General features: G+C 34.9%; 1 protein-coding gene and 1 long non-coding RNA gene across 2 annotated transcripts; both read left to right on the top strand.

The window, feature by feature from the left end:
- The first annotated feature begins 5,302 nt into the window (after positions 1-5,302).
- LOC126723767 (uncharacterized) lies at positions 5,303-7,208 on the top strand. The gene is made up of 4 exons (XM_050427560.1): positions 5,303-5,433; positions 5,608-6,003; positions 6,096-6,918; positions 7,024-7,208. The coding sequence occupies exons 2-4, from the start codon at positions 5,755-5,757 to the stop codon at positions 7,071-7,073; spliced, it is 1,122 nt and encodes a 373-aa protein (XP_050283517.1). The 5' UTR covers positions 5,303-5,433; positions 5,608-5,754; the 3' UTR covers positions 7,074-7,208.
- Positions 7,209-7,464: 256 nt separating this feature from the next.
- On the top strand, positions 7,465-8,528 carry LOC126724554 (uncharacterized). Its single transcript, XR_007655031.1, has 3 exons — positions 7,465-7,641; positions 7,797-7,920; positions 8,030-8,528. It is a non-coding gene; the product is annotated as an uncharacterized LOC126724554 (long non-coding RNA).
- Positions 8,529-14,126: the final 5,598 nt, after the last annotated feature.

Raw genomic sequence — 14,126 nt, forward strand, 5'->3', positions numbered from 1 at the left:
ACATATATTGTTAGCAGTTAGATTTGGAGCAAGGTAGGGTTTATAAACCAATTCTATCAAATATTAGTCACATGTTAGTTGAACTGTACATGAAGGAATTTTGGAATTATGAAACCAACAAGGGGATTGTTATTTTTTTTCGCCTTTGGTATCGATGCCACTACATGGTTCAACTTGGCAGTATTGGTCCTGCTTTTTCCCCCCCTATCATTCTTCAGATGTAGAAGATTCTCACACCACAAATTCTGTGGGTGGCAGTGTGATGTTTGCTTGATAAACCAGATTGGGACAATGTCTAAAAAGTAGTAGAGGTCATTTTTGTAGCAAGAAAGAGTCCATTTTTGGAATTCAAAAAGGGAAAAGCAATGTGCATTGCTTTTCCTTATATAGAATTTTAGGATCTGAAACCAAATGAATTACAGCAATGGCTATACACTAATACTAGGCCAAGCCTTACATGTTTTGAAATCTAGTATGTATGATACTAAATGGTAGTACGATAATTAAGCTTTGTTTATAGGATAGGAAAGGGAGAGGATTGAGAAGGGAAGAAGGAGATAATAGAGGGTGGATGATTCCAAAATTTGCTTGGTATGGAGAGAGAGAGAGAGGAGGAGGTTTTCACCATGTTTCATATTCTTTCATAATCTAATAACAATCTTAATCACATGCAAACATTCAATACAAAATGGAACTAGGCAGAGCCCAAAACACAAAAGGACTTGGATCCTCTCCATTTCCAAGTGAAATGGAATGAGTTAGCACAATCTAGACCCTACATTTACTCCACTTTAAATCATAGCCATTAAATGGACGCTAACAAATACTAGCATGACAAAAAAAATTAACAAATAATCAAGTTACATATACTTACCAGATTCACTGAGCGTGGAATACGAAGCAATACATCACCATCATTGAGCGTTGAATTGTACCAGATGCTCACTTCAAAATTTTCCTCGTTCGAGTTTAGAAAATCATAGGCTGTGAAAATATCAAACCTTAAGTATTTCCTACTTATTTTCATTTGATTTTTGATAATTGAACTGTAAGCCCACCCAAACCTTTAACACATTGCCCTGGATTCAAGACAAGGAAAATTAACAAAGAATTAGTATGTTTTGGGTGATTACTAGAATGTTGGTCTGGTTGTGCTTGTCTTTAGGGTTATTTATTTTGTAATTATTAGGTAAAATGAGTTTAGGGGAGATGAGAATTAGCAATTAGCAATTACCACTGCTGCTTTTTGAGTAGACTGCAAAATTAGTTTCTGTGAGCAATTTAGATTTAGCATTCATACATGTACAAAGACTATATATATATATATATATTATATGCATCTTTTTGGCTTGAGTAAAATTCAAGGTGTAGGGTCTTCTTTTGATTAACAAAAGCACTATGATCTTTGAATAAGAATTTCTTTTCATGCGCCAAAGAGAAAAAAAGAAGGAAAATTAAAATCATGAGTAAGAGTAAGCTATGATCTTTTTCGCCATTAACAAAGATCATTTATTACTAGATATTTGTCTTAACATTACTGAATCTTGTCATATAAAGTTATTACTGCATAAGCACAAGGTCACATAGGGAAGTTGTCAATAAAACACGGGGCAATTTGTTTCTAATGCAATTATGCAGCAAACTTGCTTTTGCAAATATTTGCCCTTCACCATTATTTATCAATTATAGTCTACTCCTTCTAGCTGGTTCTCTGTCTAGTGGTTGCTTCTTTCCCCTGGTGTGCTTTTTAAAAACATACATTATCCTAGGTGTCTCATATCTGATCCTAGTGGTTCAGAACTTCAGGTTAAGGCTTTTCTAAATTAAGTAGACCTAAGATTTCTGGTTTTACCTTTTTAGCATAAATAGACATGAGATTTCTAGTCTTACTATATCATTTAAAATGCCCTCCATGTTTGAATTACAATGGGGTTATGATCAGTGTTCAGTACTAATTCTAACATTGCATAGGCTTAAGGATTCCAATCATTAAAATCTTAAATGAAACTTAGATTCCATTAATAAGGCCAGCCTATTTTTCTCTCTTGACCTCAACAAAGAGAGCACAGATATATCTTTGTTCTATGCAATCAAATACAATCTGAAAACAATTCTTTTGAGGCCTGTTCACCACTCCCACATCATGCCAAAATCTGATCCTCGAACCATCCCTTATTATAAAGGATTTATAAGCAGAAATTCTCCCACACCCATCATGCCAAAATATGATCCTCAAAGCTTTCTAAAGACAACACACAAATCCAGAAATCCAGTCACCCTACACAGCCCTAAAGTTTGCACCTAGTCACCCTACGCATCCCATAATTTGCACCCATAAAAGTCTCCAAAAATGGTCATGCTTCTTACCAAGCAATCATAGCACTTACCCCAACAGAGCTTGGTTAAATATGGTCAATTTCCTTGCTCCTAATTCACCATAATTCTGTAGGGATGCACACCAAGTTGCAATCTACCAAATGGAACTTAAATTGAACTCACCCCATATAAAGAATTACCTGGGTATTCATTTCATTAGCCATATGAGTAACGTGCTTTTCAGTAAAGCAACCTCCCTTTGATAAAAGAACCCCGCTTTTACTAGGTTTGAGAGGTAATTGGTAGATAGCCTTACCTCAAATTTTGGTGAGGCTAATTCCCTGATTCCAACCCTTGACACAGCACTTAAACAAAGGGCCCTTGCCATTGCAACCCGTTGATAAATACATATTTTTTTATCAAGTCAATTGTTTCTCATCCTTTCTAAAACAATTCCATGCTATAGTAGCTTTATGAGGACAACCCATTGGCATAGCATGATAGTTCATAGGTAGAGTTCCCTACCTTACTAAACAACAAAGTAGCCAACTCCACACCTTCAAAGACCCTGATTGGGCTAGCTTGCTGTACCGAATGTTAATGGTGAAAAGTGACAGCATCAAAATTTATTTCAAGATTTTGTACAAATTAAATCAATTAAAATTTATTAATGACTACAATCTCTTATTCTTTAAGGAAACTGATATGGTTTTGAGAATACTGATTGCCAATGTGAACAGGAACTTGGTATTGTGGTCCAAATGTATATCTTTCCAATGTTACTTGGAAAATTATAATTGTATCCCGGACCCATGAGCTGCACAAATCTTTTCACGCACTCACGCACATGCACACATTGCAAGATAAAAAGTTTTGTCTCATGTTAAAAAATAGTGAATTTAATTATTATTTTAACACGTTTTTATGTTATTTATAATTTATTTTAGTAGTGTAGAGATAAGTTTCAATTGTAGAAACACATGCTTTGATACTATGTTAATTTATCAAAAGAAATGTTAATTTGTTAAATGAATCAATTGTAGAAACACATGCTTTGATAACTAACTTTTCTAAAATAATTTATTAAATCAGTGAAAGGCTGTATTAGATGAATAATGTTGCCATTTTCAGACAAATTTGTTTATAATTAAAAATAAATAAATAAGACTGTCTTGCTGTTGTTTCCAAATGCCAGATATGGACCCACATGGAGCAGGACCCGCTATACAGACTTTGTTGACGAGGCAGGATGAGCATCATTCAAGTTTGCTTTGGGATGCTCATTTGGAAGGCGAGGTATGCACTTGTTCAATATATGTATTCGAAAGATTTTTGGAATTTAACTTTGAAGCGTACTTATTATGTGGTACTGTAACTATTATTAATACTACGCTGCTCTATTTGCAGAAAGTGCCAGGTGTATTGACTTGTCGTCACCGAGACAAAGGTCTGCTTGAAGGAGGGGTAGATGGGTTAGATCCACGAATTCTCACTTATATCACTGATGCGGGGTTAGATGGGCTGCTTCGGGTCCCACATATGGACATTGACCACGCATTGATCACAGCGTTGGTTAGGGGTGTGCAGAAAACCCACCAACCCGCCAAACCCGACCCGACCCACTGGGTTGGGTCGGTTTTTAAAGCTTGGTGGTTGGGTTGGGTTACAAAATAAAAATTTATAGCGGGTTGGGTTGGGTTTGGGTCATAAAACTACAAACCCGCCAAACCCGACCCGACCCACCATATTTAATATATATTTAAAATATATTTTATATTTAATAATTAAAAAAAAAATCAATTGTAGGGCACTTATATATATATATATATATATATATATTTAAGTATATATATTATATCTTTAATAATTAAAAAAACCAGCTGTAGAGCAACATTTCCTCAATTCCTCCTATTAATACTAATTTAATATATATAAAAAAATATATTATATAATTAATAAATTCTTTTAAATAACCAATTCTTCTTATCCTATATAAAAGCCAATTAGTTCACACAAATCTTAACAAATTACTATTGTTGTTTAGTCATTAGTGTTGAGCCTTTAAGGAGTTACATTGATACTAATCTTTAGGTTTTTTTCTAATATATTAATATTTATATTTTTTTCTACTTAATTTAATAATAATAAAAAAAAATTTGTCAAACCCATGGGTTCAACCCACAGGGATGGGTTGGACCTATGTGATGGGTTGGGTTGGGTTGAATTTTTTTTGACCCACCATGGTGGGTTGGGTCAAAAAATCCCCTCAACCCGACCCAACCCGACCCATGCACACCCTTAGCGTTGGTGGAGAGATGGCGGCCGGAGACGCACTCATTTCACTTGCCCCACAGTGAGATGACCATCACACTACAAGATATGGAGGTTATAATGGGGGTACCTGTAGATGGCTTGCCGTTGGTGGAATGTATACCCTCGACGGGTAGTTGGCGTGACGTCTGTCGTAGATTGCGAGGGTACCAACCGCCAGATAGAGAACTTGGAAAAAATAAGAACACTGGAGTGCTGGAAGGGGCGAGCATAAAAGCCAAATGGCTTGAGGATCAGTTTAGCAACCTTCTCCCGGTTGACGCCCCTGAGGCGCTTGTGCAGAAGTATGCTCGTTTTTACATAATGGAGTTGTTAGGTGGTACGCTATTTATGGATAAGTATGGAGAACGGATCTCAATTAGGTATTTGCAATTTTTCGATCCAATCAGCAATGGAAAGAAGTATAGTTGGGGTAGTGCAGCACTAAGTTGGCTCTATAGACACCTCTGTAAGGCATCAGAGAAGACAGCAAAGCAGATTGGGGGTGCACTACTATTGGTGCAGTTGTGGGAGTGGGTGAGGTTTCCCCACATATGTCCTGTGATGAGGCATCCACACCAGGCACTGCCTCCAGGTCCACTTGTTGTCAGGTAGGTAGCATCTTAGATAGTTACTGTTTTACATTTCCTCATTAACTTTGTTCGCATGGGAATTATGTAAGTAACTAATATGAAGGTTATGTCTGTGTTGTTTGCTAGATGGAAAGGGGCTAAGATAACAACTGAACATTCAATGCACGTCCTACATGCCTATCGTGTGTCGCTTACTTCACTACGGCCAAATCAGGTATCGTGTCTTACAAGTGGGAACCGCTTTGGCATGTAGTTTTTGTACTTACAATTCACTTTGGAGTGAATAAACATTTTTAAATTCAGAGTTACATGTATTGTTCACATTCGTTACACATTTTTTCTAATTATATTGTTAATATGGTTGTTTGCATCTGTTGAATCATTGCAGATTGTTTGGGAGCCGTACAGAAATTATTTGGGTTCTCTCCCCGCATATTGTACGGCAAGCCAACACATATGGAGGTCTATTGTGCTGCTCATACATTTTTTGGTGGTTGAAGGCCATTATCCCGAACGTGTTCTCCGATAGTTTGGAATGAAGCAAGGCATACCAAAAGATGTTGATACTTCAATTGAACTGCACAAGATCACCCTCCAGGGCAAGCACCATGAAGATTGGGCCCAAGTACATGCCCCGCATATTGCTAAATGGGCTGCGCACGCCACAATTGCCGATGCACCGGCCTTTCACGGGGAGATGAGCTACAATGACAAGTATATGGTTTGGTTTCGCCCCCGCACTGTTCACCATATTACAAAAGAGACTTCGTACTGGGACACTTTGGTAAATTTACAAAGACTGTTTCGTTATAAATGTACCTTGCTTCGCATATTTTAGTTAAACCTACCAACATCACTCTTGTATATTTGTGACAGGTTGAATCGCAGTTGAGCATTATAACGAAGTGTGAACTAGGGTCTGAGATCTACACCGACTATATTAATGCCTTGCAAGCTATTGAAGAGATCGGTCGGTTAACCTTGGACCATGCACGTGACGTGGGCAACACAAGTGAACCAGCTGTACGGCGTGGTCGGCAAGCAGGTGGACGTCAAGGGCGTGGAGGCCGTCAATCTAGCCAGCGTCATACATCTAGCCGGCCTCCCACATCTGGTCAGCGTCACACACCCGTGCCCACATCTAGTCGACGTCCCACATCTGCTCAGCGTCCTACATTTGGTTCGCGTCACACACCCGTGCCCATATCTAGTCGGCGTCACACACCCGTGCCATCTACTCGGCGCCACACACCCGTGCATGACCACACCATGGAGGAAGCAAGTCAGACAACAGATGAGATGTGGGACGACACTACTTATGATGTAGGCTCCATGGCACACGATGATGCGGGTCCATCCCATACGTTTGCCCATGGAGACACTTCTGGGTCCCCATCCATGAGGAGCGATGGTACTTGCCCACCCACATCCCCTAGTACATCTCCGTTGCCCACCACCCGTACGTCTCCCCCACTGACTGCCGGCCCTGCCCCCGCAGTTGTACATGGTAGAGATGAGATGAGGTTCATGCCCACTCTTGGGCGACCTACCCCTGTTGTTGTCCCCCCTGAGTTTGTGCATACCGAGTTCATCCAGACACAGATACCCACCCCCCTACCAGAGCCTTCGCACATCGAGGATCGGCCACGAAGGCCGCAACACACACGGACACAGCCTCCTGACTGTGGGACTGGACATGGTACTATAGTTTGATTCGATACCGATTACATATACATCGCTTTATAGTTAAATAATTTGCATATTAATATTTGCTTTTGTTGTGTTCTTGTTGTGTTCTTTTCAGGCAAGGTGAGACCAGTCAAGGAACCGGTGAGGAGAAGAAAACGAGAATGATTCAAGGGCAGAATTTGTGCTACTTTGGGTTTGTAATGGTATAGGATCTTTTTGTCATGTATAGGATCTTCTTGTATATATTTTTTGTAGCACATATATTTTGGCAATGAACATGAAGATTTGGGCTTACAAGCTGATATATTTTTCGTTTGTAACTTGCAAAATTCTGCCAATGAACTTTAGAAATTTCCATTTGAGATGTATAGAATAACTTATGTAAGTTATTTTTCAGTTGCACAACTGTTTTTTTGCTAGTAAATTTAGGAAAAGTTGGTATTCCTTAGAAAGGTGAATTCCCAGAAATTATTTGCTCTATAGTTTCTATGTTTGGTTTAACGATTGTATTGATAGATTGGAGGAGCACTGGAGTCATTCACTACCTTTTGGAGCTTGGATTTTTAGATGGGGATTATCTGACTGGTACATATATTTGGGTTTTTGCAGTCATGAGAATATGTACTTTGTTGTAGTGATCTTATTATTAACATAAAGTTATTTTCTTTTTCTAGTTACCGGGAAGACTCTGGCTGAAAATGCCGCAAGTTTCCCTCCCTTGGCCACAGGGCAGGTTTGATGGCTTTGATATTTTATTTATTTATGAGAGCTAATGATTGCAATGTCTTGTTGCTTTTACTATTGATAAATGAAATGTATTTGAATTTTGAAGAAAAACATTTTATGCTGTTATTCCTTTGCTTTTCTTTTTTATTTTATTTTATGCAGGATATAATAAGATCTGTGGAAAACCCCATAAAGAAAACAGGCCATATCCAAATATTATATGGAAATCTTGCACCAAATGGTTCCGTAGCAAAAATCACTGGAAAAGAGGGGTTTTATTTATCTGGTATTATTTTATGTTCTACTTTTGGTCTGTTATTCTTGAAGTTGTATGTTATATAATTCAAGTTTACTGTTTGGTGTGCAAAAATATTTATTACAAAAATGCTCTCCAGGCCCTGCACTTATCTTTGAAGGGGAGGAATCTATGATTGCAGCTATCTCAAAGGATTCTTCGAGTTTTAAGGTATGTGTTCTAGTCAATATTGTTGTATAATGCTCAAATGGCACCTGATTCGCTTACAAGAGCAAGGTGGAGGGTAAGATCGTGGCTTTAAGGTCCACGGGGTACACATATAACTTACCAATAAAAAAAGGTCAGAAACCAAGGTTACTTGATTGAATGCAAAGGTTTGGAGAAAACTGGGTCTCTGTTATACCTCATAGTTAACTTGGTTATGAAAATTTTTGCCCCTTTTATCAAAACTTAAAGGAAAGAGGGGGGAAAACAAAACCTTCTTGTATACATGAGTTGCAACACCTATTGTATATTTTCAATGACATGATTTAATTAAAAAAACAAAGAAAAAGAAAGAAAAGACTTGGATTATTAGGCTTGTTTCTTAGTGAAAAAAGAGCATCATAGCTGAGCACTGTTCTCCCCGAAATATGATTCTCCCAGAAATATATCTCTCTCAGCTTGTTGGTACCTTAGAAGTCATACTTTGATGTTAGCTTGTGAATGCACTTGTTTTACTCTATTTATTTTTCAATCTAGTCTACTCATTATGAAACTTATTTTTTGGTTGTAGGGGCATGGATTATTGTGATGGAGTTATATCCTGGCTTCTCTCTATATCTTGGGTTATATGAGTTTTCACAAGCTAATTTTTTCTCTGTTTCTTTTCTTTTCTTCGCAATCAAACAGTGACTGTGACAGTTAGAATTGTGGAGACAAAGTTTAATAATAACTAGTCGCCAACCCGTGCTATGCACGGGAACCTACCTATTTATGTGGTAAACTAAATTGATTTTATAAAATTTTAAATTGATTAAGAAACTATATTATTGCATGAATTGCTCTTGTATAACTTCAATTTGTGTTACAATTTGATAAAGAAGTCATTGTTTGAACGTGCAATGACTTACGAAAAATATTAAAGAATAGTTCATGACTATAAACTTATAACTATTGAAAAGAATCAAAAGATTAAGAGCTTAAAAATTATAAAAATATATGTGTGTGTGACTACACAACAGAGAAATATAAGAGAAAAATTTGTTACAATCAAAATAATAATTCATGGTTATAATTATTGAAATTTTCCAGATAGTTTTGGATATTACAAAAATATAACTCAAAAAGTCAGATGTTAAAACTTCCAAAAGGCCAAAAAATATTAAGGAATCATAAGATTTACATCCTATAAATTATTAAAACAAAACTATATATATATATATATATATATGATTTTATAATAGAGAAATATAAAAGAAAAATTGATTACCTTCAAAAGAATAATACATGGTATAGTTGTTGAAATCTGCTAAACATGTTCAAATATTGCAAAAACTAACACAAAATATATGACTATTCAAAAGAGAAAAATAAGAAGAAGAAAAAAGTACATGAACCTATAAAGTAATTAGTTTTAAATTTTAATGGGTCTAAACTTTAAACAATGAAAAAAAATCACATGTTAGGTTGTGTTCCTAGCAACCTTGAAAGTAAAAGTAAAGGGAAAAAAAAAACCATGAAATACCATCAGCCAATAAGTTTTAATGGGTTTAAACTACAAACAATGAACAAAAATAATCATAAACAATCATAGGTGCAGGGTTTGGTTACCAAGATCAGATGGTTGTAAAACACAACATTTCAACATTGATTTAGGGTTATGCAGAAGGCAACATAAATGACAGAAAATTGTTTTTACGTTGTCTGCTATGCCAACCATCTAAATATATTAATTCCAAAAAAAAATAAATAAAATAATTCCTAGAATTATATGAGATAATTAAGAAGAACATCAAGCCCTTGCGTGGATGTTATTTGTGGACGGCTGTCCATCACTGCAATTCATAGACTTTGTTGTTAATAAGACAATCGAGTTCAAAACTAAAAGCAATTAGGTGGCCTTTGTACTACAGGATTTGTTCTCGTTGAAGAATCAACTTGCTTCCTGCTATGGCTTCAATTTGATATGTGTGTTTTCTTTGTGAAAATTTGAGTGAGTATGAAGGGTTTCGACCTTGGCAGAAGTTTATATTTGTGAAAATTTTTGTTATAGAATTTTAGTTGAAATAGAATTTTCAAGCTTTTGAAACATATATCTAATAGAATTTTATTTAAACTAAACTATTGTAATACTTGATAAGATATAAAACCAAAAATAAAAAGAATCTAAAAGAAAAAGAAAAAGAAAAAGAAAATAGTGATGACGTGGAAAATTGTGGGAGCTCCAAAGGCTATTTTCAAGCTTTTGAAACATATATCTAATAGAATTTTATTTAAACTAAACTATTGTAATACTTGATAAGATATAAAACCAAAAATAAAAAGAATCGAAAATAAAAAGAAAAAGAAAATAGTAATGACGTGGAAAATTGAACCAAAAATAAAAAGAATCTAAAATAAAAAGAAAAAGAAAATAGTGATGACGTGGAAAATTGTGGGAGTTTCAAAGGTTTCGGTTATATATATATATATATATATATATATATAGATTAGCCACAAACTTGCGCGTTGCGCATGATAATTATTTTTATGGTAGTTTTATTAAATTTTTTTTTATACAATTTAAACTAATTTAATAAAGAGTAATGTATTTTGTAATTATATTTTTATTCATTATAAGAATAATCATAAATGTAATATAGAAACAATCATAAATCATAAATTTAATAATTTTTGTCGTACTAAAATGAAAAAAAATACAATTTTTCTCAAAAATTCAAAAGGCAATTTAACGAAAATATTTATTTTTTAATAAAAGTTATTTATAACATTTTGTGAATCATTAAAAAGAAAATAAAATTTAGAAATTATTCTTTTAGTTTTAAACAAACTTTCTCAAACTTATTTTTTCTGCCTACAATCCAAAACACTGAAAAAAGTAACTAAAAAAATTAATAAAACTTAACTATGATTAATTGAACCAATTAGGAAAAAAAATTGTTATTTATAATCTACTAAGGTTATTTTCTTTGCGGAAATTGTAATTTCGTCCACCCAAAACATATTATCAAATAATCAATTATTAGCAAAATCTAAGAATTAAATTTTTATATATGCATTGTTATAAAATAATAATAATAATAATTAAAGTAAAATTGCGAAAGATAAAATTTGTCTCTCATCCAATAACTTTTGTTTAGCCAACCTTTGCTTTTCTCTAAATAAATTGCATTATAGAGTACTTTGTCTACCACAAAGGATTAAAAAATAAACAAAAATGATTAAAGTCTCATAGTTTAACATCTAAATTGAGCACTATAAAAATCATGCTATCAAATTACAGTAACTACCAAATTAAATTATCCAAATCATGCTATGTATTAGAATAATATTATATTTTTATATTTAATCCTTTATAATGCAATAGGATAACATTTAACAATCAAAGAGAGAGAGAGAGAGAGAGAGAGAGAGAGAGAGAACTGAATCGCATTAATCTAAAGTAGATTAAAGAATATAAAAAATTATCAACCTAAAGCGAAGATGCAAGAAAAATAAAAAATAAAAATCCACTCAAAAATTGTGTGTGTGTGTGTGTGAGAGAGAGAGAGAAAGAGAGAGAGAACCTTTTTTTTGTAAGGAAAAACTATGCATGGAATGAATGAGATAGTGACAAATTTATAGTAAGAAAGTGTGAATAAGAAGAGACAAAAATAGAGGAAGATGAAGGGAAAGATGAAGAATGATATTAATGTAGAGAGTAGTGGGGAGATGAGAAGGTGAGAGAATGAGAGAAGGAGAAAGGTTAGAGAAGTAGTGGGGAGATGAAAAGGTAAGGGAGGAAGAAAGGTTGGAGAAGTGTAAATATGAAATAAAAAAAAATTATAAATAATTATAAGAAAATGGAAAAAAAAAAAAGAAAAAAAAAAAGGATGATGACGTGGACGTTGACGTGGCTCAACGTGAGCGTAGCAGCATTAAACGCTACGCTTCAGCTTTTAGTAATATATTGATTAGCTTTTTTGTTTGCTGGATTTCATTCTGTATTGGCTTTGTTTCAATTCTCATTTTGTTTGTTTCCTTTTCTTTTTTTCTTGCTCTTGCCTCAGTCTGGTTGCTGAAAAAAAGGTAAAGGAAATGATTGTTATGTCAATGTTAATATTAGTTTCTGCCCTAGCAGTTGATCAAATTAACATCAGTAGGGGCTAGAGAGACTCTGGAGGTTTCAAATATTAATAGCTTCGCTGTGTTTTTGTACTGTATATAGGCAGGAGAATTGTTTACTTGTTTGTGCCCGTGTTTGGTGAAAGTAATTGTGTCTTGGTCACTGCTAAATCTTTCCTATAGATATCACAGCCAAAGATTTCCAAGTTAAGCACAAATATGATGGCAAAATGTGATGCACCTAAAGAGCTCACATTTGGGGGCAACAGGGATAAGCCTAGAAAATTTTTATGCTGGCAAATTTATCCCCAAGAGTATTAAGAAAATCTATTAATAGAAAACATATTTATTATGGGTGCTACATTGAGAAATCTCCTCAAAAGCTTGTTAAAACTATGTACTATAATTTATTTAAGGCAACATTCAATATTATATTCCCAAAACTTGTTAAAACTATGCTGACATCTCTTGTCTTAGAGGTTTACTGGTATGGGAAAGGCATTAGAAGATATTAAAATGGCACAAGGTATATTAGTACTTTTTAACATTCCAGCACTAAAGTAAATCCTCTAGAAGAGGGTAAATTGCAAATACAATTGCAATGATTTTACATTATACTATATTGATTTAGAACTAGAAGAGAAATTACGCTGTAGATCTATTTCATATACAAGTATCAACTATTGATCTCAATGACTTTTCTGTAATTCAAAGAAAAACAAAATGGTTGCCCATGACTTTTGGATTAGTGGTTGAAGATGTTGAAGAGGGAAACTCTGGTTTTAATTAAACGTATAAATAGTTGTTCAAGCATTTTTTCAAGATCCTAAATGCTCGACTCTGATTTCTCCAGCAAGTTCTGTATGTTCTCAAGATGCACAGCACAATCAGATTTTCTCGTAATGTGAACAATAAGAAATTGCAATTCCGCATGTGCTTTCTCAAGTTCATTTGTGTTTGTTTTTGCATCCTCACGCACCATTCTTTTTTGGGTGCACCAGTTTGGAAACAAACCACCAGCTGTTGGACTTTGGTTTCAACTTTGGCCCCGCTATAAAGGATAATAAGGTTTCAAGCATTGAGAGGGTGACCAATTCTGCTTCCCTCAACATGCTAACCATGTTCAAAATCTCTTGGTTTTTGTTCGTGCACTGGCTTTCTGTGCCTTTTAGGGCCTTGTGAATTGCGTTTTGGCCACCTTCTTGGAGGTCAAGTATTTTCAATCTCCCTTATAAGCTCCATTTCACCTCCCCCGTCTTTTTCGCATGATTGATTGAAGTTGATGTGTGCATTCCTTTGTCTGCAATAAGGCATCCTTTGCGATTCCACATAGATCCAACAGTCTAAGAGATTCATGTAACAGCTCATCAACCCATGTCTTGTGCTGCTCTTGTGCTAAGGCCTGTTGAGTGAATGACAGCTGAAGCAATTTATTGACACAATCATGTAAATCCTGGATGCCATTCAGTCTGTTGCCTGTTAATGAAGGTGACAAAGAAGCAGCTTCGGAAGCCCTCAATCTGCACAAGTGGTCATCAAACTCTGAAATGAGAGGGTGTGGCTTGGAAGGCAAGCTGTTTCAGTGAGTGTGGTACTTGGATTTTGGGTGTAGAGGAGAGGCAACCATTCTTCCTTGCAAAAGAGGTCATACTGTAATACTTTTAATTGATAGTTCAATCTAGCATTTTGTGTTCCATCTATTGGCATCCTCTTTATATTAAGAAGTATGGGGAGCATAAGGAATCTCATCCTCTTTAAATATCAAATAGTCATGGCATATTTTTTATCTGGATCTAAACACTATGTCAGCAATTTTTTTTTCATTCTTTCCTCTCTCCAGCTCTTTAAATCAATAGTCAATTATATTTAAATTCTAAAATCAAAAGAACTTGTTCATAAATAATTATAAAAAAAGTACCCAAGTTTGGTGG

The sequence above is a fragment of the Quercus robur genome, chromosome 4 (assembly GCF_932294415.1).
Source record: "Quercus robur chromosome 4, dhQueRobu3.1, whole genome shotgun sequence".
NCBI classification, from domain to species: domain Eukaryota; kingdom Viridiplantae; phylum Streptophyta; class Magnoliopsida; order Fagales; family Fagaceae; genus Quercus; species Quercus robur.